This window comes from Ictidomys tridecemlineatus, chromosome 5 (assembly GCF_052094955.1).
Source record: "Ictidomys tridecemlineatus isolate mIctTri1 chromosome 5, mIctTri1.hap1, whole genome shotgun sequence".
Lineage (NCBI taxonomy): Eukaryota > Metazoa > Chordata > Mammalia > Rodentia > Sciuridae > Ictidomys > Ictidomys tridecemlineatus.
In genome coordinates, this window is record NC_135481.1 from 36,811,838 (window position 1) to 36,832,977 (window position 21,140).

At 36.6% G+C, this 21,140-nt stretch overlaps 1 protein-coding gene across 11 annotated transcripts in view; it reads left to right on the forward strand.

The window, feature by feature from the left end:
• The window catches only part of Tp53bp1 (tumor protein p53 binding protein 1), a 96,224-nt gene that overhangs the window by 59,786 nt on the left and 15,298 nt on the right, over window positions 1–21,140 (forward strand). For all 11 annotated transcript variants that reach the window (XR_013438814.1, XM_013358133.4, XM_078049701.1 and 8 more), the window contains 4 exons: window positions 3,503–3,557; window positions 6,320–6,412; window positions 12,011–12,491; window positions 13,509–13,661. Coding sequence is in view for 10 of the 11 variants with exons in the window: in XM_013358133.4 (XP_013213587.1) it covers window positions 3,503–3,557; window positions 6,320–6,412; window positions 12,011–12,491; window positions 13,509–13,661 (782 nt within the window). In the remaining variant the exon portion in view is untranslated. The remainder of the gene's footprint in view (window positions 1–3,502; window positions 3,558–6,319; window positions 6,413–12,010; window positions 12,492–13,508; window positions 13,662–21,140) is intronic.

Sequence of the window (21,140 nt, forward strand, 5' to 3'; positions counted from 1 at the left end):
ATGCTGAGAAGCTTAAGAATTTAGACAGGAAAGTTGTAGGATCATGTTTGCTTTTTTAGAAGGATTAGTTATGTGTTTTAAAATTTTGTACAAGATGATTCTGTTGTTTGCCTAGCCCATTTCCTATTCTTCTGCCTTGCAAAATCCTACCATTCTTTAACCAGGAAGTGGGGTTATTGGTAGATGGGATATAGATGAGGGGATTAATTTGAGAGGTGAACAGAATAGAACCATGGGGCTAGTTAAAGTGAAAGTAAATAGGAGCAGAAAAAAATTACTTTATACATATATTGTATCATCTCATTTTCATAATAGTGGGCCAGGATAGGCAACCATCTTCCCATTTTATTGGTGGGAAACAGAATGGTTTTTAAGTTATGTGCCTAATGTCATAATTGATAAAAGGTTGACTGGACTTTGAGTCAGATCTAATTCTAATGCTGTTTAAGGGGGCTAGAAGGGGAAGGAGTCTCATAGAAGAGATTGTAAAGGAACGTTCAGAGAGGAGAAAAAAATGGGTGAGTAGCATGAAGTGATGGAAACCTACAGGGAAGAGAGTTACAAGAAGATAATATCAGATACAGGAACTGACGTCTAGAAAGATGTGCCTGAAAATGTAGTTGGATTTGGCAATTAGGATTCATTTGCTAACTTAGACAAGAGCCATTTCAGTGCAGTGGTTAGCTATAAAGAAGATAATTGGGGAAAAATGGGAATGAAGAGAAAAATGAGCAACAAATGAACTCCATACTTTTAAGAAGTTTATGTGAGAGGGCTGGGGCTGGAGCTCATTGGTAGAGTGCCCGCCTCACATGTGTGAGGCACTGGATTTAGTCCTCAGCACCACATAAAAATAAATAAAGATATTGTATCCAACTATAACTGAAAGTATATATTTAAGTTTATATGAGAAAGGAAAAGAAAATGTGGTAAGTTATAGGGAAATGGAGGGTTGAGGGATAATTTATTATTTTTACTTGGGAGAGACCTGAATAAGTTTATACTGAAGGAAGGATCCAGAATGGAGAATATAGGTTAAAGATGAGGGGACAGGTAATACAGTTGATGAATCAAGGTCCTGAAGGAGTTGGGAAGGAAAGCTTTCAAAGAATGCATAGAGTAGGTAGGCTTTTTTATTTGGCTGTACTGGGTTTTGAACGCAGGGCCTTGTGCACTGAACTATATATCTAGCTCCTTTTATTTTATTTTGAGACAAGGTCTAACTAAATTGCCCAGGCTGGCTCAAACCTGCAATCCTCCTGCTTTCTTAGCCATTAGGATTTCAGGTGTAGGCCAGTGCACCCTACTGAATAAGAGGGACTTCTGTTCTCTGATACCAAAGGGAATACTTTTAGCTAATAAATTTTGAGCTTTTGTCAGACACTTTACATGTATAGCTATTAAATCTCATAACCTGTGGAGTATGTCCTGTTATTATCCTCATTTCATAGATGAGGAAACTGAGGCACAAGAAGGTTGAGCACCTTCTCTAGTCACACAGAAGAACCTGGATTCATATCCAAGTGGTCTAGTTCTAAAACTCTAATGTTATTCTGCCATTCAGTGCTTATTGACTTGAATAATTAATGGGAAAGTAGTACATGATTCCATCTTTTTTTAATCATTTTTTTCTAGAAAAATAAGAGCTCATCAAGAAAGAGTATGCTGGGTGAGGTGGTGCACACCTGTAATTCCAGAGGCTTGGGAGGCTGAGGCAGGAGGAGTGCAAATTCAAATCCAGCCTCAGCAACTTAAAAAGTCCCAAGCAACTCAATGAGACCCTGTCTGTAAAAAAAATATAAGAAAGGGCTGGCTGTGTGGTTCAGTGGTTAAATGTCCCTGGGTTCAATCCATGGTGCCAAAGTGCAGTAGGGGGTGAGGGAAGAAATGTGGTAGCCTTGAATCTTACTGTAGATCTGAAATAACAATTGGGAAGAAAAAATATTAAGGATGATCACATCTGTAAACAATACCACCTTTCCCAGTATTGAGGGCACAGTAGTATGCACTGTAGTCACAAATCTACAAGGATGGTCGTGGTTTATCTCTACTACATGAGGAGACTACGAACAACAAAGTAGTTTACCCCCAGATTGGACTAAGTGCAGGAACTTGGACATGGAACTAGGTTTCTGTTTCAGAGCCAAGGCTTTAACCGCTGAAATTCACTTGCCTTCTTGATGGACTAGATTTCATTGAATCACAAATATTTTAGAAATATTAAAAAATATTTAAGGGTAATTTTTTTCTAAGAGCAGAATAAATTCTAAGTGAAAATCCCTTGACATTAGTGACATTCGTATGAAAATGAGTCTTTTTAGTATCATCCTTAAATCTTTGGTGTAGGTTCTTTCTTGGAAATGTATCTTATTTTTCAAATGTCTTTTTTTAAAGTCCTTTGGGAAGAACTTGGGTACCTTCTGTTTATAGGTATTCCTAAAATGGTACTATATTTGCACATCAACCCAAAATATTTTCCTTTATGTCTTTTTTTTTTTTTTTTGTACCTGGGATTGAACCCAGGGTGCTTAACCACTGAGCCACATCTCTAGCTATTTTTTGTATTTTATTTTGGGGCAAGGTCTCACTGAGTTGCTTAGGGCCTCATTAAATTGCTGAGGTTGGCTTTGAACTCCCAATTTTCCTGCCTCAGCCTCCCAGGCCATGGGATAACAGGCGTGCACTACTACACCCGGCTCTCTTTCTTTCTTTCTTTTTTTTTTTTTTTTAGTTGTATATAGACTCAATGCCTTTATTTGTTTTTATGCGGTGCTAGGATCCAACCCAGTGCCTCACACTTGCAAGACAAGTGCTCTAGCAATGAGCTAAAACTCCAGCCCTTTTTATCTTTTTTATTAAAATATATTTTAATTTTCTTTTTTAAATTCTTAAATTGCTTCAAATTATTTTTATGACTTAAATATATACACACACACACACACACACACACACACACACATATATATTTTTTTTTTGTTTGTTTTGGTACCAGGGATTGAACTCAGGGTCACTTAATTACCTAGCCATATCCCCAGTGCTTTTTTTAATGTTTTATTGTGAGATAGTGTCTTAGTAAGTCCTTAGTGCTATACTAAGTTTCTGAGGTTGGTCTTGAATTCGCAATCCTCCTGCCTCAGCCTCCTAAGTCGCTGGATTATAGGTGTAAACCACCATTCCTGGCTAATTTTAAAATTTTTTATATGGGGAGAGATGAATTGGGATTCAGGAGAAGCTTAAATTTTATTATTTTTTTAAAATTTTCATTTTAAACGTTACTATTATATTTCTGTTCAGACTGACTCGTTTTCTGTGGGAAATTAGAATTAATTGGTAGAATTGAGAAAAACTTACCATTAAATTATAAGAAATTTGTTTATGTTCATGTATTAGTCTTATTTCTATTTCTTTTTGTTATTTGTTGTGGATACTAGTAGAGCAGGATAAAGGTTTTTAGTTGTGATACTGAATTCTGTTTCTCTTTCCTCTCTTTTGTTTTTATCAGAGCCTGCAACTGTTGAAAGAAAAAATGAGTCTGCTGTTGCTGAGGCTGTTGCCAGGTAACCAGAACTGGTTGCTATTTAGAGGAGTTCAATATAAAGCTTCTAGTAATGAAGGGAAGATGATTTATCAACAGATATACAAACTTAGCATGAAACTCCAGCATAGATTGAGGAATGTTTTGACTTGATCAGAGGCTTTCTTATTAATACTTTTTAAGTCCAAGACTTTGCTATTTAAGGCTTATTGTCCTAAAACTCAGTGTTTAGAGGACTTTGCTCTCTTATTCATGAGAGTGCGCCCCTCTTCCCCATTGTTCTTGCTTTTGGTGAGAAAATAGAGGACTGAACAAGAATGAACTGTGGACGTTGTTCCTTCTGCTCTTTTGTACTCATCCACAGGCCTTAGGCCTTTCTCTCTTCTTTCTGCCAAATTAACTACTATGTTGAGCTGTTATTTTTGCTTTGTCACGAATGCCGTAATGCTTTGAGGAAAGTGTTATCCCCTACTATGGTTTTCATGGTGAAGCTTTGCCATCTTGTGGCTGTGAGAGAATTGTTTCATTTATTTTTGACCAGAGTCATCCAGCATGAAAACATTAACAGTAGTTGGTTAAATAAGGGTCAGGTTTCTCAAATCAGAGGCTAGACAGGTACTTTAAGTAAGTAAAATAGACTAGGTACAAGACTATTGGAGTGTTGAGAATGGCAAACTGAATAAGTGCCCCATTTAAAACAGTATGTCCTTGTTCAGTTATAGCCAGTGGTTGTTATTTGTGAATGCAGATTTACTATTGTCACATGTTTAAATTTTTTAAAGAAAAATCTCTGTGTGTGTGTGTGTGTGTGTGTGTGTGTGTGTGTGTGTGTGAGAGAGAGAGAGAGAGAGAGAGAGAGAGAGAATGAAAAGTAATCCTGAGGTTTCAAAGTTAGGCAGCAAACTGAACCATGGCTTTGAGGGTAACAGAGGGGGAGATAGATAGATAGATAGATAGATAGATAAATAGATAAAATAGATTGGGATTGAATCCAGGCACCCTACCACTAAACTATATCTCCTAGCCCTTTTTAAGTTTGTTTGTTTGTTTTTTAACTTTGAGACAGGGGTGTTGCTGAGTTGTCCAGGCTGGCCTCAGACTTGCTATTCTCCTGCCTCAGCCTCTAGAGTTGCTGGGATTACAGGCATTTACCAACATGTTTGACAGATATCTGGATTTTTAAAAGTAAAATTTAATACTTGTCAGTATACTAAATTCAACCTTCATTTATGTTGACCCATCTCCAAATTCTTTGATCTATTCTTAGCCATGTCTTAGTTGCTCTCTGGACTTTTATATATTTAATCTGAATGAGCACCTTATGTTTCTTATTTGGTAGAAAACTCCCCCCCCCCATGCTATTTACTTTCCAGTGCTGAGGATCTAACTGAGGGCATGTGCATGTTAAGCTAGTGCTCTACCACTGTGCAATACCCCTTGCCCAAAAGATCCATTAATGATATGTGGTCATAAAAGTTGAAGAAAGTGGCATTTGTATCTGGTCTCTTTGACTTTAGCAGAATTGTGTGCCAGGCAATTGTTATTAGCCTGTATATGTACATTTTCAAAGGGGATAGAATGTAATGCTGAAGCTTTTGAACCCTTAGGGCATAATGTAAGGTGGAGAAAAAAACCTTGAGCAGAGGGTTGGGATAGTAGATAATGGAATGAGATGAAATTCATTAGTATCTTTCTGAAGCAAATTTGGTATGTAAGAAAATGTTTTTTAAAATTTTTGATCATTGATTTTTACCTTTGAGTTCACCATAAGAAGTCACTTAAAAGTAAGCTTTTTTTTTTTTTTAGAATATTATAACTGATCACTGCTTCCTTTGCATTTAGGTGAAACTTTTAAGTGTTACCTGTTACTGGACTGTATTCAAATTTCTTGGCACCACTGTATTTCTCAATCATGTTACAATGGAAAGTTTCAGGAGTAATAGAAACTAACAAAAATAGAAATATAAAGCATGACCATGTTTCAAAGATTGCCAACTTGTGGCCATTCTTGTTTCACTTTTAAATACTTCCAGCACCCCCTTCTGCACTGGATTATTTTGAAGATAATTCTAGCATTATGTCATTTTATCTGTAAATATTTTAATGCTATCTCTAAAACATAAGGGTTTTTATTTTAAAAAGTCCACCACATAATTGACAATGATTTCTTTTCTCTCTCTCTCTCTTTTTTTTTTTTGGTACTGGGGAACTCAGGGGCACTTGACCACTAAGCCACATCCCCAGCCCTATTTTGTATTTTATTTAGAGAGGGTCTCACTGAGTTGCTTAGCACCTTGCTGTTGTTGAGACTGGCTTTGAACTCGTGATCCTCCTGTCTTATCCTTTTGAGCTGCTGGGATTATATTCATGTACCACTAAGCCTGACTGACAGTGATTTCTTAGTGTCATCAAATATCCAGTGGTCAGATTTCTCTGCTCATTTATTTTTTTTTTTACAGTTTGTGTCAAAATTGCATTTGATTGATATGTCTGAATGCTTTCTTAAAATTATATATTCCCCTCTCCATCTCTCACATTCTATAGTTTCTTACATTCTGGATTTTAATGATAGCATCTTTATAGTATTTAATATAGTACTCTGTCTACCTTATTTCCAGTGAATCTTACTTGAAAGTTTATTAGGCTACTTTGAAATATGATGAAGAATTTGCATTTTGGTGTTTGGAATGCAGGGAAGGGATTCCCTCTGTGCTTAAAGGATAATCTCCAGAGGTACTTTTTCTTCCTAAACTAACACCATATATTGCTTATGTATTGTCTTAGTCCCCAGAAGACCATGTCCGTGTTTAGCTGTATCTGTGAAGCCCGACAAGAGGATGAGACTGTGGGTGAGGATCCCACCTCTGTACCCATCAGGTAAAATTTATTTTCACAGCATTTTTGGGGGTATATCAATTTTGGTTGATACCAAAATTCATATGTACTGCTACTGTTTTGTGAGCTTGAGCTTATTTTTTTTTTTTTCAGTCTGAGGAACTAGGACATGTGGATTGAGTCATAAATGAGATGTTATGAGAAATTTTAGTAAATATTGTATAGATACAGATTTTATCTGCCAGTTGAATTAGTTCAAAATGACTCAGTCTTCATAAATTTAATGTGTTATTCTGTTCTGAGGTTTGTTTTTTTTTTCTTAGCTGAAGAAATAATGTTTGCTTTTATCAGATTTTTATTCTCATAGTTTCCTATAGGGCAACATATGAGATGCTTAATATCTCAAATTTAAAAAGTTTTTCAACCTTAATGAATTGATTTTTCCATAATTTCTTTATTTCATAACCTTTTAGGATACTCTGAAGCAAGTAAAAGCAAACAACAGAAAATCTCTTGAGTCAAAGTGTTTCTTTTCTATTTAAATTATTACAAAGTACCATGTTGGGAATATATGATTCTTACATTTAGCATAGGGGAAAAAGAAATGGCAATGGAAGTAAACTTGTATTTTCATTATTAAGTAGTATCTTTCATCTCTAGAATTCATTGATTTTTATAACTAGATTATGTGATGATAATTTGTTAGTAGGTATATCCCTAATAGTGTATTGGTAGCATTTTTTCTGTGTTCTAGAAGTAGTTAGAAGAGACATGTCAGTGCCTTTACTGGGTAATCTGATTATTAAATATGAGCTTGTTGATATTCTTAGGACTTCATTGGCCTTGATGGCAAGAAAATCAGAGCCTCTTTTGTGTTCAAAAAAAGACTCATTGTGTCAAATATCACTTTGTGTGATTCTAAAAGTGGTATCATGGTCTAGCTTTTACTAAATTTATTGATGGCATTGTATCCTTTTTATTAGAGTGATTTAAAATAGAGGGGCAGGGGCTGGGGATGTGGCTCAAGCCGTAGCGTGCTCGCTTAGCGTGCATGCGGCCCAGGTTCGATCCTCAGCACCACATACAAACAAAGATATTGTGTCCGCCGAGAACAAAGAAAAAATAAATAAATGTTAAAATTCTCAAAAAAAAAAAATAGAGGGGCAAAGGGAAAAAGAAGAAAACTAACAAAAAAATGTTAGGAACATTAACCTTTGGTAGAACAGGATATGGGAAGCAATCTGGATTTGATTGCAGTTGTTCTATAGTCAGACCTATACACAGAACTGAATGGTTACAACTTTCTTAAAGTGGAGACTTATTTATTCTTCCCTGATTCACTTTGGATTAATTTTATCCAGGCTTTTTTCCTGCTAAAATTTGCTTTCTTAACATCTGTTTCCAAATCTTGGTATATAGTGATCAGAGTACAATCATGTAGCTGTAACTAATGGAGAAAGAAGTGTGTACTACTTATAATTTATTGGATTTCCTTGCTTATAAAGCTCTTTTCTGATGCCAAAGATTCTTCCTTTGGTGATTATTGGGACATTAATATCCATTTTCATGGTGGATTTTTTTTATGGCTTTGTTTTTATCTAAAGATTTATAAACTTGGTAGGAGTGGGACAACACTTTTTGCAATATATATGTTGCAATTATGGCTTTTTTTTTTTTTTTTTTTTTTTAGAAAAAAGAAAAAGTTAATTGCTTTGCTAGCAGAGGAGAAACACAGGGAACTCCTGTCCCAAAGGCTGTGATTCTGCCCATCATGGGGAACAGGGTTTTTAAAAGAGGTGATTCAGAGAAAATGAGATTAGGGAGGGGAGATCAGGGAAAAGAAGAGCCGGGAGGAGAAGAGCAGGAAGGAAGAGGTTAAGGAAAAGAAAATCAGGGAGGAAAAGGTCTGGGAGAAGAAGATTGGGAAAATGAAGAAAACATGTAAGTTTCAAAGCCACAAGGAATATAGTCAAAGCATCAAGTGAACCCCTGTTACATCTCTCCACTGTCAATTTCTGGCTTCCACTTTGATGGAAAGTGGGTGATAATATCTCAAAGCTACTTCCTGGTGAAATGGGGTGAAGATGGGGGAAGTAACTCAAAGTCCTTGTTCTCTATCCTTGTTCTAGGTGGGATGTGGACAATTAAGGGCATTCAGCGTCAGAGTAGTTCATAGGTCTACAGTGGCAGATAGCAGGTGACTGGATAAGACATACATAGGGGTAGGGATCATGCTAAGACAACAATAAAAATAGCAAAGCATTAATTTTTCTGTAAACAATTAGCACAAAAACAATTAGTATTTCAGTCAGTCTCTGAAAACCATGAGGACAGTAACTCAATCTTATCAGTGGAAAACAGATCAAGATCTTCAGTGTATAAGAGATTAGGAAGATTTGTAGGTCTATGAAATCAGACTCAAATTAACTCAGGACAGATTTGCAACTCTAGTGATCATTATTATTAGACACTCTCACACAAGAACCCTTCCTTCATAGCCTCCAGCTTTACTTAAGAGTCAGCTTAGATTCCTCAGAGATCACTCTTGGAGATGTGTGCGAAGCCTCTTGGCTCCTTTAGCTTTCCTCTACCAGTGGTGCCACCTGCCAGGATGGCTCAGGCTCTGGCTGACCACTTGTGGCTTCTCTTGAAAGTATCAGGGACATTTCTGTCTCCAGTGACCCTCCTCTTTGTAGAATGTACACTGATTGGCTTACTGTTCTCTAGAGTCCTCTCTACTAACCAGAGTTGCAGGGCCCAGAGAGGGGTCCCCTTTTTCTGTGTATCCTGGCTGACCTTAGAGGGCAAGGGCCAAAATGTTGGCTGCTTTTTCCTTAGCTCTTTTACTTCCTTGACTTTGTCCCAAGTTTTTGGTTTTAAACACCCAGAAAGCAATTATTTTTTTTTGCTTCTGTTTTGTATTGCTCTTATTAATTTATCATCATGTCTTAGTCTCTTTGGGCTGCTGTTACAAGCTGTCATTACACTGGGTAACTTATGAACAACAGAAATTTCTTATTGTTTTGGAAAGTCTTAAAGCTTTGGCAAACTTGATGTCTGGTGAGAGCAAGGGCCTCACTTTCTGTGAGGAAGCTCTCTGAGGTCTCCTTTATAAGGGCATTCATGAGGGTTCTGCCCTCATGACCTTACTCAAAAAGGCCTTACCCCTGAATAAAATTACCTCGGGGGATAGAATTTAATTTATGAGTTTTGAGTGGACACAGATATGAGGTAAAATGTGTAATCTTACTCAAGGGTGGGAAGTAATGGTAATTGAAATCATTAATTGAATCCTGACCCTTTTGGCTTTTGACTTACCTTCATTTTTGCTTAACTAATGATATGTTAGATATCTTAAGGTTTAAACATAAATATTCAATTCATATAGAAGGTGAATTGAGTCTCTTGGTTTTTTTTTTTTTTTTTGGAATACCAGGGATTGAACTTAGGGGCACTCAACCACTGAGCCACATCCCTAGCCCTATTTTGTATTTATTAGAGTCAGGGTCTCATTGAGTTGCTTAGCGCCTCGCTAAATTGCTGAGGATGGCTTTGAACTCACAATCCTCCTGCCTCTGCCTCCTGATTACAGGCATAAGTCACTGCACCTGGCAAATTGAATCTCTTTAATTGCTTTATTTTGTGCAACTAGTATTGGTTACATATCTATACAGTACTTTTTTATATATGATCATTTATAAGCCTTGTTAGAAGTAGGTGCTACTCATTATGAGTGTCTCTTCTTCATTGGAGCATAGATCCACATTCAGCTGAAGTTCCTGAGAGCACAGAAGTTTATTCCTTATCCTTCCTCAATCTTCTATTATATTAAACTGAACTGAACAACATAGAAACCTTAGAAATGTTTTCTTTTCCTCATTCGAGATCCAGAGCAAAGCAAGCCCTAAAGAGCTATTCATGCTTCCTTTATTCTTTCTACCTAGGTGAGTTCAGCTGCTAAGAATGAGAGCTGCTCCCAAATAGGAGAAAGCCCAAATTCGGTCTTTCTTTGGCCAAATACTTAAAGCAACAAACAGTACGATGTGGTTTCTACAGTCTCAAGGTTATCTAAGGATTTTTTTCAGTTTATGCCTTATAAAATGTGATACCCCAAACTGAAACATATTCTAGATGTGATCTCAGCATGGTTAATTCCGAATGGATTTTTTAATCTTTATTCTGGCTATTTAAATGTTATATAGACTAAAAATGCACTAGTGTATGTTTATTTAGTCTTTTTAAAAATTTTTAGTTGTAGATGGACATAATACCTTTATTTATTTTTATGTGGTGCTGAGGATTGAGTGCCTCATGTGTGCTAGGTGAGCGCTCTGCCACTGTGCTACACCCTCAATCACTGTTTATTTAACCTTAAGTAGAGTTTTCAGCTTATTGATTCAGAGAATATTCATTCTTTTGTTCAGCCTACATGTATTAAGCACTCGTTTTGAGCTATATGTTACATGTTTTAAATATAAAGATGAATAAGATGAATTTCTATGTAACCTCCTAATTTGGAGTTAGCCTGGGCCCTTTTTATTTTGGAGAATTGTTAAGGACATTTAAGTTCCTAGTCACTTCAGAAAGCATGATATTTAATTTATAGGAGACATTCCGCAAATGCTTGTGGAATAAATGAGCAAATCACTGATGCCTAAGTGGAAAGACTAATGAGAAGAAATGGACTATATCTTTGAGAACTGTCTTTGAAATTTTATCTGTAAATATACCCATTTAGCTAGCAAAACCAGAATCTCACCAACAACTTTCTCCTTTAAAGATTGGATTTGATTTCTTAAAGTTATTAGCCAGGAGGAGATAAATGGTATCTGTAATGCTAGGTATCAGTTAAGGAATCTTAGACCTATTCATTAACAAATGAGACATCTTAACCTAGTTGATTTTTTTTTTTTTGAAGTAGAACTCTAAACTGACTTATATTGTCTGTGACTTCAGTGATGTCTCTACATCTTAATTTTCACCTTATTTTCCTGCATTAGGTTTCAGTGGTCATAACTACTGTTAGGAAGAAATGATATGACCATTTTAGCCTCATGATGGAATGGTCCTGCTACCATTACTTGTTCATAGGAATGCAATTATGATGGGCCTCACAAAGTGATGTGCTTGGCCATAGTAATTTCTCTCATCCTTGTGTTACTAAAATTGTCTGAGTTCCCCATTGCCACTATACATTCTCTGTTTCTCTTTTGTTCTCTGTCTTATTTGACACAACATCCTGGTTCACTTCATCCATTTTCTGTTGCTAATAACATAGTACACGGTGTGGGTAGGTTATAAAGAAAGGAGGTTTATTTGGATCATAGTTCTGTTCCTAAGTCAAGGGGCTGCATCTGGTTGTGGCCTTGCTGTCAAGAGTCTCATGATAGGGCAGGGCATTACATTATAAAAGAGAGGGAGTTGCATGTATTAGCTCAGGTCTCTATCCTTATAAGGCTACCACTATTTACTTGTGCGGAACCTACCCTTATGACCTTATCTATTCTTAATTATCTCTCAAGTCCCACCTCTAAAATGTGAAAGTTGGATTAAGTTTCAACCCTCTTAATCCCATATGACCACATGAGTTTAAAAGAGAAGGAACCATGTTCACACCACAACACATTGTTTTAATTTTAGGGGGAACTTACTCCATTTTCCAAGTACTCAAGAAGAGGAGGAGAAAGAAAAATTGGAAGTTGATCAAAGGATCAGGCAGAGTGAACAGCCTATGAAGCCCATCAGTCCTGTTGAGGATTCTGCCTCTCTTGCCTCACATCAGAGGATCACACAGGGGCCATCCAGCCCTCAAGAAGAAGCGATGGAGTTGGATGTACAAGAAGTCCAGAAAGGACAGAACACCAATCAGGAAAAATCTAGTAAGGCCTTGATTGAAAGGCCTACCCAAAATAATATAGGAATCCAGACCATGGAACATTCTCTGTGGGTCCCAGAAACAGTTTCAGCTGCAACCCAGACAGTAAAGAATGTATGTGAGCAGGGGACCAGTACTGTGGATCAGACCTCTGGAAAACAAGATGCCACCGTGCAGACTGAGAGGGGAAGTGGTGAGAAACCAGTCAGTGCTTCTGGGGATGATACAGAGTCACTCCATAGCCAGGTGAGAGCATACCAGAACACTTCAGATGCCTTGCTTTTGACTGAATACTCAGAGAATTTAAGTTGTAACACTTCTTCCTAATGACAACTCTTAGAAGTTTTGTATAGTTTTGTTCAAAGATAAGCAGCGTATCCAGGATAGAGTTAGGGTGGTGAAAATTATAGTTAACTCTACAGTGGGTATTATTTTAGGAAAAGTGGACTAGTGCTAGAGTTTGTCAAATAGGCCTTTAGTGGAATAGAAAGCAAGGATACAGTCTGGGTCCTACAATTTTCTCCATAGTCTTTTCCTTCTGTTTCCATTTCACATCCTTTGTTCTAATTATTAGAACTAATTAATTATCTCTCCTCTAAATCTGTTTCACCAGCATTTCCAGGAATTCAGACAGTAGAAAATAAAGTGTATCACAGTAATAGAATCAGAAAGAACAGTGACAGGCATAGAGAGATAGGGAAGGGTCCAAAGTGACTGGGAACTAAAGGAAAGAGGCTAAGACTAGAGACAATGGGACTGATGAAAGTGAGGTTAGAGGAAGAACAGGTTCCTAGGATAGTGTAGGGAACTGTGAGTACTAGTAAAAATTGAGTAGGTGAGAGGATAAGAGTAGTAGAAATGTGTGAACAATAGAAGTTCATAAAGTTCAGTTGGCATTGCTTTTTATCTAAAGAACAGTTGGAACTGTAAATTTGTATGTTAATTAACAAGGCATCATCAAAATGAGAAGGATTATAATCTAAGAATAATGTACTTTTAAGTAACAAAATTTGCTTAAATACCCGTAGACATAAGCAGTATTAGGTCATTTCACATCAAGGCATGCTGACACATATCTTTCTAGTGTCTGACTATATAGCTGGTCCATTTTCTGACTTATCTATAGATAAATAGAAAGCAAAGCAGCTGGAAAGTTTCATCATGTTAGATTCATGAATCCTCTGAACAGCACTCATTATTAAGTTGATTTGTGATTCTGGCATTTACCGTTAGACCTGTGCTTGTGTTCTGTATCTGTCATAGGGGGAAGAAGAGTTTGATATGCCTCAGCCTCCACATGGCCATGTCTTGCATCGCCACTTGAGAACAATCCGTGAAGTGCGTACAGTTGTCACCCGTGTCATCACAGATGTATATTATGTGGATGGAACAGAAGTAGAAAGAAAAGTTACTGAGGTAATACCCTGGGTCTGTGTGGCAAGTTTCTTTGTATTGAAAACTCATCTTGCACACCCCTTTTCCTGTGCCACTAGTTCTAATACTTGGTTTTCCTCCTTCTCTTCCTCCTTTTCCTCTCCTCCTCCTCCTCCTCATTATTATTATTATTATTATTATTATAAAAGATATAAGAATTGGTTTAAAAAAGAGAAATTCTGTATTCTGTGTTTTCTTCAAGCATGGCTTACTCTTTGATCTTTGGTCAGTCCCATCAGGTTTTTCCTTTTCTGTAAAAAACAGGTTGATAAATCTCTAAATCTTTCATGTATACAGATTTTATGTATCAGGGGCTGAGATTGTGGCTCAGTGGTAGAGTGCTCGCCTAGCATGCATGAGGCACTGGGTTCGATCCTCAGCATCACATAAAAACAAAATAATATGTTGACCTAAAACTAAAAAAATACATAAATAAATAAATATTTTTTAAAAAGATTTTATGTTCTTTCGAAACTCCGATGAAGCTTAGAATTCCCTTTTTAGATGCATGTGTTATACATAGATACGATATCTTTATTTTGTTTATGTATTTTTATGTGGTGCTGAGGATCAAACCCAGTGTCTCACATGTGTGAGTCAAGTGTTCTGCCACTGAGCTACAATCCCAGCCCCTCCTTGTTGTTTTTTATGTCTAGTCATTATATTCTTTTTTGGTCTCTATCTGTGTATTGTCATAGATCATGGACTTGTTGGTAAGAGATGCACCTTAGTTTTTCAGTGAGATTCATTATGGACTCAATAATATGTCAGCGCATAATATTGGCATTTGTTGACTTGTTAATGAACAATGTCATTTATTGACTTAATTTAGATTTAATATTGGCTGAGATTAGATAGATTTTCTAAAGATCTGAGATCTTTGTTGGTACATAGAGTAATATGTGAAACTATTTTATTAATTGATAGGAGGCAAAATTATTATCTTCCTCCTTTTTTATCTCCTTTATCCAGACATTTTTCTGTAATGATAATAATAACCCTATTTAACCCTACATCGTGGCATAATTGTGAGCTAACCATGTAGAAAGTTGTGCTTAGGAAGAATTAAACTCTGGTATATATGTTTCTTAAATGGAACATTCCTGTTGTTCAGTAATATACAATTGTGGTCCTCATGTTAGATAACATTTGACATCAATTTGAGAAATTGTCTTTTATTCTTCATCATATACAGATTCTCAAAAATATTATAAAATATTGATTTATCTTCTTTTTTTCTTTTCAATGCTGGGCATGGAACTCAGAGCTTCATGCACTGAGCTATATCCCCAGCTTTTTTTTAAATTTTGAGACTGAGTCTTGTTAATTTCCTAGGGCCTCAAATTTGTAATCCTCTGGCTCAGGCTCCCAAGCAGCTGGGAATTATAGGCATGTGCCACCATACTTGGCTCAACTTTATTTTTAAATATATATTTTTTAGAAGTAGTTGGACACAATACATTTATTTTTATTTATTTTTATGTGGTGCTGAGGATCGAACCCAGGGCCTCACACATGCTAGATGAGTACTATAGCTGAGCCACAACCCCAGCCCCATTAAATATTTTTTAAAGCATTTTTGTTCATGGAATTTTTTTTTTTTAAGTTGATGATAGACCTTTATTTAATTAATTTATTTATTTGTGGTGCTGAGAATCGAACCCAGTGCCTTACACATGCCAGTCAAGTGCTGTAGCCACAACCCCAGCCTTGTTCATGGAATTTTTTATGTCATGATTTTGGGGCATTTATGAACTCAATAGTTTTATTGAAAAATAATTTGCCTTCGTGAAAAATTGAAACTGCTGTCGTCCACATTAGTATAATATATCTGTGTCAGATATACTGTATTTTATATACACAGTATATACAATATACTGTATACATGGTAATACATATATACACACACACAGTATATTAAATAGAATATATTATATTGTGTATATGTATAGTATATACAGTAATATATAATGTATTGTGTATTTGTGCCAGATATACTATATTGTTATACTTAGTACTTCATTAAGTATTTATTCTGATACTTTCTAAAGTATATATTTCTGGAAACAATAGTACTGTTAGATAGTCTAGAGGGAAGAGTTTCATGGTCATGAATAAATGTAAGATACCAAATGTTACTCAACCCTATCACTACCACCATCGTCATAGAAATTCACATGTAATCACATTTAAGGTTCTGAGAAGAATTCTGGTAAATGTGGCTATTTTAGTCTGCTTAACCCAATACTTCCTGAACTTATTTTTCTTTGAACATATATTAAGATAATGCCTATTATATGCCTATGGAGTATGGTTTGTTAAACACTAATTAAATAAAATAATAATAAAGACTAATCTTTAAATAATAACTTTAATATTTACTCACATAACATTTGTTATGTACCAGGGATTATTATAAGAACTTTAGTGAACTAACTTATTTAATTCTCAAAATTTTGCTGTGAGCCGGGCATAATCCCTACGGTGCATTATGTACCACCATAATCCCTGCAGCTCAGGAGGCTGAGGCAGGAGGATTGCAGGTTCAAAGGTTCAAGGCCAGCCTCAGCAATTTAGTGAGGTCCTAAGCAACTGAGTAAGACCCTGTCTCAAGATATAAGGGCTGGGGTTGTAGCTCAGTGTGTGAGGCATTGTGTTCGATTCTCAGCAGTGCATATAAATAAATGAATAAAATAAAGTCCATCAACATTAAAAAAAATTGAGAAAAAAAAGGGACTGGGATTCAACTCAGTGCTTAAGCACCCCTGGGTTCAATCCCTGATACCCCACCCTCCAAAAAAAATGTTGTAAGATAAGATAGAGTTATTGTTATCATTTTGTAGATGAGGACACAGAGGCATAAGAAGTTAAAATATTGACTAAAGTTTTGTAGAGCCAATAGAAGAATGAGTATTCAATTCAGGTGGTATAATTTCAGAGCTTGTGTTCCCAATCTCTACATTATGCTGCCTTTGAAGACAAAAAGTGATATGTGCCAAAAGAAAGGCACATATCATGGTAGTTCTAAGGAGGAATAAATTCATTGGAAGATAATTTTGTTTAAGTCTTTTTGGGTGAGAAAAAATATTTTGAGATGGACATTAAAGATTTTAGATATTGGGAGATAGGAGGAAAGGGCTTGGTGAGCAGAGGCACAGAGGCAGAAAGCAAAGAGCATACAGAAACAGTTGGTGGGCAGCACATAACAGACATGTGTGGGGTGGACAGGGATTCGGGCAGAGAACTCTGGGGAATACTCCTAGGTGTAAAACTATTCATGTTCTGTGAAGGAGAGAAAACATAACAATGAAGAACTTTGCTTTCTGTCATCTCTTACAGCTCTTGTTTCTTTTGTCATCTTTTGAAGATTTTTTTCCTGTATTTGCCAGCAGTTTCCTAGTACTGTGGCAGACACTGGGACTGTGAAGATGAAGAAATAATGTTCCTGATCTGTAGGCACTTACAGTTGACATGCAACAAGTCTAGAACTTGTTGATTGCTATAGTAGAAGGGTTGGAGGATATGCTAGAAATAAGGGATGGAGCCTACAAGCCTGTCTGAGGAGGTTGAAAGGCCTCACAGAAGATATAGTGCTCAGAGGAGTATGGCAGATAACACTAAGAGGTCGGGTAGGAGGATATTCCAAACAGAATGCAAAAAGTAGATGCAATGCTGGATTATTATTTTTACTCTCAGTGACAAAAACATGTTTGGTAAGGAAGGCTGAGTAAAGGTACTGTTGAGATTGGTAACGGCCTAGGGCCTAGTGCTTTATATGTCATAGAAAAGAGGATAGATTTTTTTAAAGTTTTTTTTTTAGTTGTTGATGAGCTTTTTAATTTTATTTGTTTGTATGTGGTGCTGAGAATCAAACCCAGTGCCTCACACATGCTAGGCAAGTGCTCTACCACTGAGCCACAATCCCAGCCCAGAGCCACAATCCCAGCCCAGAGCCACAATCCCAGCCCAAGAGGGTAGATTTTTTTATCTCCTGTGTTGTGGGAATCATTTAAAAGTTTTTGGGAGAAGGAGTTACATGCTCAGATTTGCATGTTGGAAGTGTCAGATTGGTGACAGGATGACAGTGAATTGCAGTGGGTTGAGATTAGAGGCATAATTTAGGAAAGAGATAATGAATGTCAAGGTAGTACTGAGGCAGTAAGGGCTGAGAGGAGAGAATAGATACAAGAAATATATAAAGGGAAAAATTGATAGACCCTTGTGAACTCCTGAATGTGAAGATTTAGGCAAAAGGAGCAATCTAATATGACGCTGGGTAGCTACATAGATGGTGGTACTGTGAACTGAGACAGAGAAAATAAGTAGGCTTCTGGTTTGCAAGACAAGATCCTTCATTCAGTAAACATTCACTGAGGGCCTCATTTGTGACAGGCATTGTACTCTATTTTGGTATTATATCCAGAGAAGATGGTTAAGATTTCTGTCTTCATATAGCATATGGGGCAATACACAGGAAAATAAGTGAACATATGCACTTTTGGATTGATGCAGTAAGATGTAAACCATAGCAATTTTGTTAAATAAATCATTTTTAAAAATAATTAGTTTCAGGTGGACACACAATACCTTTATTTGATTTATTTTTATGTGGTGCTGAGGATCGAACCCAGTGCCTTACACGTGCTAGGCAAGTGCTCTACCACTGCACCACAACCCCAGCCTTAAATAAATCACTTTAAACTGGGGGAAAAAAAATAAAGCCATAACAGGCTAACTTAGAACTTTGGCTCCAATCATTATAAGAGTAGGAGCCTCTACTGTTGTAAAGGCAGTTAGGCTGGCTATTGATTTTTGGACCTGCTGTAAACTGAGATATAGCCTGAGACCCCTACTTATTTGCCATGTCTGAGAAAATAAATCATCTTACATTCTGGGCTCATGACACCTACTTTAGTTAAGTGATCTTGGCAGATTGTACTAACTTGGATCCAGTTAGAGCCAGAAAGTTGGATAATAGGAGATAGTAATTGGAGAGTGGCTTCTTTGTAGTTGAGACTTTGGGGGTGTATAATAAGAACCTATAAGTAGATGCTGAGGTCAAGTAGAGGAAAAGGATAATGATGGTAATTAGTTCAAAAAACTAGGAAGTTGCTGTGAGTCATCTAGTGGATGTGAGCCATTGAGAAGATGATAGAAGCAGAGATGGGGAAGGCAGGAGGGCTGTGAACCAGTAGTTAAGGTCATCATGTGAGAGTGATTGGAAGGATACTAGTAGATAATAGAGAAGGGGAGAAGATGGTTGAAAAGAAGAGTGGTTTGGTAGGAGTATGAGGTTGGGAAATAGAAATGGTTTTTATATTAATAGTATTTATGTAGCAGGGAAGTCTTACCCTTTTAAAACTCTTTTATGGAAGTTTGGTTGAAAAAAATCTGCCTTCACTAGATAGAGCTGCTGGGGATGTGATAAGCACTGTGGATATCTAGGATTCATTCATTGAGGCAAGGAAATAAGAGACAGGTTCATAGATTGAGTTTTGAATGTGTTAGATTTCAGGTGTCCGGTACATCCAAGGGGAAGAATTTGGTAGGTGTTTGTGTCTCAATTAAATGCCAGTAATTTAATTGAGTTTGTACTGTTAGATCACAGGGGTGAGTGTGGTAAACCTACCTAGGGAAAGCATATAAGAATGAGGAAAGAAATGAGAACAGAATCCTGGAAAATACCAGTTTTAAAGGCAGAGATAAAGGGGCCCCAAAAGAAGCATAAAAAGGAGTAGCCAAAACAAGACTCCTAAAGTGCAAGAAATAAAATAAAAAATTAATAAATGTGATGGACTCAAACTAAAAGCTTCTTTAAAGAAACGAATCAATGAGGGCTGGGGATGTGGCTCAAGCAGTAGCACGCTCACCTGGCATGCATGCGGCCCGGGTTCGATCCTTAGCACCACATACATACAAAGATGTTGTATCCGCCGAAAACTAAAAAAAAAAAAAAATATTAAAAAAAATTCTCTCTCTCTCAAAAAAAAAAAAAGTAAAAAGAGCAGTTTCTTTCTTAATGTAGTATTAGGATACTTAACACTAAATACTTCCGCTTCTATGGAACTTTAAAAAAAAAAAAAAGAAACAATCAATGAGGTGAAGAGAGAGCCTACATTTTGAGAGCAAATTTTTGCCACATGTCAGATAGAGCACTAATCTCCAGGATCTATAAAGAACTCGAAAGACTTCACACACACAAGAAACAAACAACCCAATCAATAAATGGGCTAAGGAGCTGAACAGACATTTCTCAGAAGAAGATGTATATTTGATCAGTAAATATATGAAAAAATGTTCATCATCTCTAGCAATTAGAGAAATGCAAATCAAAACTACTCTTAAGATTTCATCTTTACTCCAGTCAGGATGGCAGCTATCAAGAATACAAACAATAATAAGTGTTGGCAAGGATGTGGGGGAAAAGGCACACTCATACATTTTAGTGGGACTGCAATTTGGTGTAACCACTCTGATAAGCAGTATGTAGATTCCTTAGAAAACTTGGAATGGAACCACCATTTGACCCAGCTATCCCACTCCTCGATCTGTACCCTAAGGACTTAAAATCAGCATACTATAGTAACATAGCCACATCAATGTTTATACCAGCTCAATTCACAAAAGCTATACTGTGGAACCAACCTAAATGCCCTTCAAAAGATGAATGGATAAAGAAACTGTGGTATATATACACAATGGAATATTACTCAGCATTAAAAGAGAATAAAATTATGGCATTTGCAGATAAATGTATGGAGTTGGAGGAGGAAAATATCATGCTAAGTGAAGTAAGTCAATCCCAAAAAAACCAAAGGCCAAATTTTCTCTGTGATATGTGGATGCTGATCCATAATGGGGCAGGGCATAGGAAAAATGGAGGAACTTTGATTGGGCAAAGGGAAGGGAGGGTTGGGTAGGGGCCATGGGGGCAGGAAAGATGGTGGAATGAGATGAATATCATTACCCTAGGTACATATATGGTGCGATGCTACATCATGTACAACCAGAGAAATGAAAAAGTTATGCTGCAATTGTGTACCATGAATCAAAATGCATTCTGCTGTCATATATTTTAAAAAAATGCATTCTACTGTCATGTATAACTAATTAGAGCAAATAAAAAAAAAGAAATGCAAAAAATAAAAAAAAAGGAGTAGCCAAAGAGGTAGGATAAAAAAAAGAGAATTATGTTATGGATTTTAAAGAAGGGAGATGTAAAATAATAATTTCATAGGATTAGCTAAGTGTATGTATGTGTATATATTGCATATTGTCTTCCCAGAGAGACTGTAAACTTGTTGATGGAAGAGTCATATTATACTTCTCTGTATCCTTTCTGACATTTAACACAGTGTCATGTGAACAGCCTACACTCAATGGCAGATGTTGTAACCCGTATGCTGTAATTTCTTTATTGTGTGCCTATAGGGGACATTGCTGATTGGTCCTTTGAACCCT